Source organism: Babylonia areolata, chromosome 15 (genome assembly GCF_041734735.1).
Source record: "Babylonia areolata isolate BAREFJ2019XMU chromosome 15, ASM4173473v1, whole genome shotgun sequence".
Classification (NCBI taxonomy): Eukaryota; Metazoa; Mollusca; class Gastropoda; order Neogastropoda; family Buccinidae; genus Babylonia; species Babylonia areolata.
In genome coordinates this window covers 11,935,074-11,940,141 of record NC_134890.1, presented here as the reverse complement: position 1 = coordinate 11,940,141, position 5,068 = coordinate 11,935,074, and the positions used below count along the sequence as shown (strand labels likewise).

At 47.7% G+C, this 5,068-nt stretch overlaps 1 protein-coding gene across 1 annotated transcript; it reads right to left on the bottom strand.

Annotated features, from left to right (window-relative positions):
• Positions 1-2,197: 2,197 nt before the first annotated feature.
• On the bottom strand, positions 2,198-3,313 carry LOC143290108 (uncharacterized). The gene has a single exon (XM_076599397.1). The coding sequence runs from the start codon at positions 3,311-3,313 to the stop codon at positions 2,198-2,200; it is 1,116 nt and encodes a 371-aa protein (XP_076455512.1).
• Positions 3,314-5,068: the final 1,755 nt, after the last annotated feature.

The window sequence follows — 5,068 nt, the reverse complement described above, 5'->3', positions numbered from 1 at the left end:
CTGCGTTCGGACAAATCCATACACGCTACACCACATCTGTTGAGCAGATGCCTGACCAGCAGCATAACCCAACGCGCTAAGTCAGGCCTTGAGTGCATGCTTACATATTTGTGTACCTATGAAAGTGGATTTCATTTTACGTAATTTCGCCAGAGGACAACACTCTCGTTGCCATGGGTTCTTTTTCAGTGCGCCAAGTGCGTGCTGCACACGGGACCTCGGTTTATCGTCTCATCCGAAAGACTAGACGCTCAGTTTGATTTTCCAGTCAAACTTAGGAGAAAGGGCGAGAGCGGGATTCGAACCCACACCCTCACGGACTCTCTGTATTGGCAGCTGAGCGTCTTAACCATTCTGCCACCTTCCTCCCTACAAGTGAAAGGGAGATAACGCTTTCACTAAAATAAAAACGGGGGTGGGAGAATTTGGGAGTCGGGGGATCGGGGCAGAGACGGCGAGACACGCAGAGAGTTAACTCTCTCCATACGAACGGCGAAAGAGACGACGTTAACAGCGTTTCACCCCAATTACCACCATCAAAATATTACAAGCGGAAAGCTCTTACACTGAAGAGGTGAATGTTGACAAAGAACACCACAATTCTGACGATGGAAGCTAAAGGTTGGGTCATTGAGACACCCACTGGACATCCGAGGTGTCTGTATAGAGGAGAAGAGAGGACTGGCCGTACTGAGTGAGTTAATTAATGAATGAGAAAGAAAGGAGAAGGCGCTGGAGCAAGAGGGTGTGTCATCATCAAAACACGAAGGGAACTAAAGACAAGAGAATCAGGGGAGAGGGGAAACTATTCTTCAAGGGAAAGAGATGAGATACACTGCACTGCACTGCACTTCAAAGTAGCGCTCCCAGAGACGTCAGTTCCTTTGTCTTGTCACTTGCTTTGCTCATGTGGAATGATGGATAGGAGCACAGAAGGTCTGGAGAATGGAACGGAATCTTGTTGCTGTTTTGTTTGTTCGTTGTTCGTTCGCTTGTTTAGTTAGGGATGTCCTTTTTGTTGTTGTTCTTTTCTTTTTTTCTTTTTTTTTTAAATTCTTTTTCCTGGACACGACAATTTTCTGTAATCTTCGTGAATGCGAAGCTGGCTTGGATTTTTTTTTTTTTTAGTGTGTGTGTGTGTGTGTGTGTGTGTGTGTGTGTGTGTGTGTGTGTGTGTGTGTATAAGAGAGAGGGAAAGACGGAGGCAGACGGAAAAAGTGGAACGAGGGATAGGAGCAGAGTTTGGGGTTGTTTAACTTTCACTCCTGGCCATGACGATCTTCTCTAATCTACGTGAATACGAAGCTCTCTCTCTCTCTCTCTCTCTCTCTCTCTCTGTGTGTGTGTGTGTGTGTGTGTGTGTGTGTGTGTGTGTGTGTGTGTGTGTGTGTGTGTGTGTGTGTGTAAGAGAGAGGGGAGACGATAATTATGTATCTCTCTCTCTCTCTCTCTCTCTCTCTCTCTCTATATATATATATATATATAACAATAGAAAAAAAGGAAAACAACAGAACAGTTTCTCACATGCCCGACCGGTTTCGACCACTGGTCTTCATCAAGGGCGTTTACTGGTATGTCAAAATGCAACACACACACCAACAAAGAAAACAAAAAGGTTAACAAAGCTCATGAAAAAAAACTCATGTAAAAACTGCATCCAGGGCATGCAGCATGAAAAGAACAGTGTGAAGTGTTGCTTGGGGAATAGGAAGAGAGGCTGAGAGAGAGGTCGAGAAAAAATAGATGGGCAGATAATAGGAGGGGGGAAAAAGAGAGACAGAGAGGGAGGGGGTCAGGGAGGGAGAAGGGACTGTGAGAGAGGAGGAGAGAGAGGGAAAGACAGAGAGAGACAGACAGCGAGAGAGGGGGGGAAGAAATAAGGAGAGAGGGGAGGGACAGACGGACAGATGGCTGACAATGAGAGAGAGAGAGAGGGAGGGAGGGAGGGAGAGAGAGAGGATGAAGAGACGAAGAGAGAGGGGGGAGAGAGAGGGGGGAGAAAGAGGGAGAGGGAGAGACAGACGGACAGGCGGAGAGAAGGCAGACTGACAGAGAGAGAGAGAGAGAGAGAGAGAATGTGTCTGTTTCCTGCATGTGATCTTTGCAAATGACGCACCTTTTGTGGCACTTATAGCATCCTGGGGCTTCTTGGTCAGGAGTGGGCAATCTGGTAGGCATCAGCAGGGAGCGGAGGCTCCTACAGTTGCGCTCCCCCACCACAGGAGCAGTAGGAGATGCCTGGCGCATGCGAGCACGTGCTGAGAACTGAAACCTGCAGTTCAGCCAGCCACTGACGCAGGGGTGGGTTAAGGGGGTGGTGGGAGACGACAAAAGGAGTTCTGTCCAAACTGTTTTTAGTCTTGTAGCGCAGTGCCTCCCGTCTGGGGATCAGTCTAGCCTTTTCCTTTGCTTCCCTCACTTGTCGGGGATGATGTCCACGTCTTGTGAACCATGCCTCCATGGTCCTGGCTCTCTCCCGGAAGCAGTCATCGTCAGAGCACAGGCGTCGTAGGCGTAGAAATTCTCCCTGTGGTAAGTTGCGGATAACGTGCCTGGGGTGGCAGGATGTGGCGGGCAGATATGCATGGGCATCTGTTGGTTTGGAGAAGAAGTCTGTGCTCAGGAAACCCCCCTGGAGCTTGATGAGAATGTCCAAGAAGGGGATGCTGGTGTCTGAGGTGGAGGCAGTGAATTTGATGGTGGGGTGGACTGTGTTGATGAATTGGAGGAACTGTTGAAGTTTTTCTTCACTGTCTGTCCACAGGAGGAAAATGTCGTCGATAAATCTTTTCCAGTACTGAGAGGGGAACTTGACTGGGCTTTCCTGGAGGATCCTCTCCTCGAGTCTCCCCATGAAAAGATTTGCGGCCGAGGGGGCCATGGGCGTTCCCATGGCTGTTCCCAGAGATTGGCGGTACAGCTTTCCTTCAAAGGTGAACACGTTGTTTTTCAACACGTGGTCAGCCAACTCGAGGACTGCTGCCGTTGGAGGGAGAGGGGTGGAGGCGTCTGTCAGAGGCATGGAGAGGTAGTGCTGTATAACTGACAGGATCTCCTGGTGGGGAATGTTGGAGTAAAGCGCCACTACGTCTATGGTCACCAGACGGGTGTGTGTGTGTGTGTGAGGGGGGAATGGGCCAAATTGGAGGTTCCAATCCTGCAGTGTGTGCAGCATATGAGTGCTGTCTTTGATGTAGCTCGGGATGCGCTGGACATGACTCTGTAACCAGTGGTCCACCAGCTTTGATGGTCTCTCAGTGGGGCCGCCAATTCCTGACACTATAGGTCGCCCTGGTGGATTGGTCAGAGTCATGAATTTTGGGCAACAGGTAGAACTGGTGTGTTAAGACTTCTGGAGGTTCTACTGTGGCCCACTTGTATGTGTTGTCATCCATGTACCCCTTGCTATGAAGTTTGTAGATTATGTCATTGGACTTTTTGGCTATAGTGGGTGTTGGATTTTTCTCCACTGGTGTATAGTAGGTGGCATTTTGAAGTTGGCGTAAGGCCTCTCCTACGTAATCTCCGACATTTAGAATCACTATAGCCCCTCCCTTGTCCGCTGGGGATATGCGAATTTTCCTATCCCGGACAAGACTTTGCAGTTCTCGGAGGGCAAGGCGTTGGTCAGGGCTGAGGTTGTCGCTTATCTTCCACTTACTGCGGAAGCCATCAGTCCTATTTTGCAGGACGGTGCAGAAGGCTTCCAGTGCACCATCTCGTCCCTTGGGTGGATTCCAATGGGTGGGTCTGTAGAACTTATATATATATATATATGTGTGTGTGTGTGTGTGTGTGTGTGTGTGTGTGTGTATAGGAAGGCAGGGAATTTGAAAGAGAGAGAGAGGGGGAGGGGGAACTAGAAGAGAGAGAAAATGAGAAATATAGAGGTAGCTGGAGACAAAGAAAGGAAAACAGAGGGAGATACAGAGAAAGACATCGAGGACTGATGGAGAGAGAGAGAGAGAGATGGAGATAGATAGACAGATAGATGGAGAGAGAGAGAAAGAGAAAGAGAGAGAGAGAGAGAGAGAGAGAGAGAGAGAGAGAGAGAGAGAGAGAGAGAGAGAGAGAGAATTTGTGGCATACAGATGATGACGTGAGGGAGGCAACTGAAAACAAAATGATGATAGGAAGTCATGTTATACCAGACAAGATGATGGCAAAATAAGAGTCAGCTTGAAGAGAGAGAGAGAAAGAACAAAAAAGAGATTCAGCGATCGATCGATCGAGAGAGGTGTGTGTGTGTGTGTGTGTGTGGGTGTGTGTGTGTGTGTGTGTGTGTGTGTGTGTGTGTGTGTGTGTGTGTGTGTATGTGAGGGAGAGAGAGAGGGAGAACGAACGAACAAACGAACGAATCTTTTTCATTGAGGGGAAAAAAGGAATAAGCACAAATGGCTTGTTTTCATCCTGCACTCATGAAAAGGGAAAACATAACATATACTAAATACAAAAGCATGACACTGCATGAATGAATTTCAATTCTGTCCCACGAAAAAGACGAACAACATAAGTACATGCACAATCAATACTTAGAACAGAAGCAAGAGAAGAAAGAAGAAGGAAGAGAAAAGGAGAGAGAGAGACAGACAGACAGACAGAAAGACAGACAAGAGAGAGAGAGAGAGAGAGAGAGAGAGAGAGAGGTGGGGTCAGAGGGAGGAGAAAAGAGAGTAAGAAACAGACAGACAGACAGACACAGAAACAGACAGGCAGACACACAGAGTGTGAGATTGGGAAAGGTTAAGACATTGTATATGCAAATTCTTTCATGAGTTCTGAATGGTACATTTTTTTTAATACGTTAACTCTCTCCATACGAACGGCGAAAGAGACGACGTTAACAGCGTTTCACCCCAATTACCATCATCAAAATATTGCAAGCAGAAGGCTCTTATACTGAAGAGGTGAATGTTGACAAAGAATACCACAATTCTGACGACGGAAGCTAACGGTTGGGTCATTCAGACACCCACTGGACATCCGAGGGGTCTGTGTAGAGGAGAAGAGAGGACTGGCCGTACTGAGTGAGTTAAGACTAGTTTGGACATTGAGAATGGCTGATATA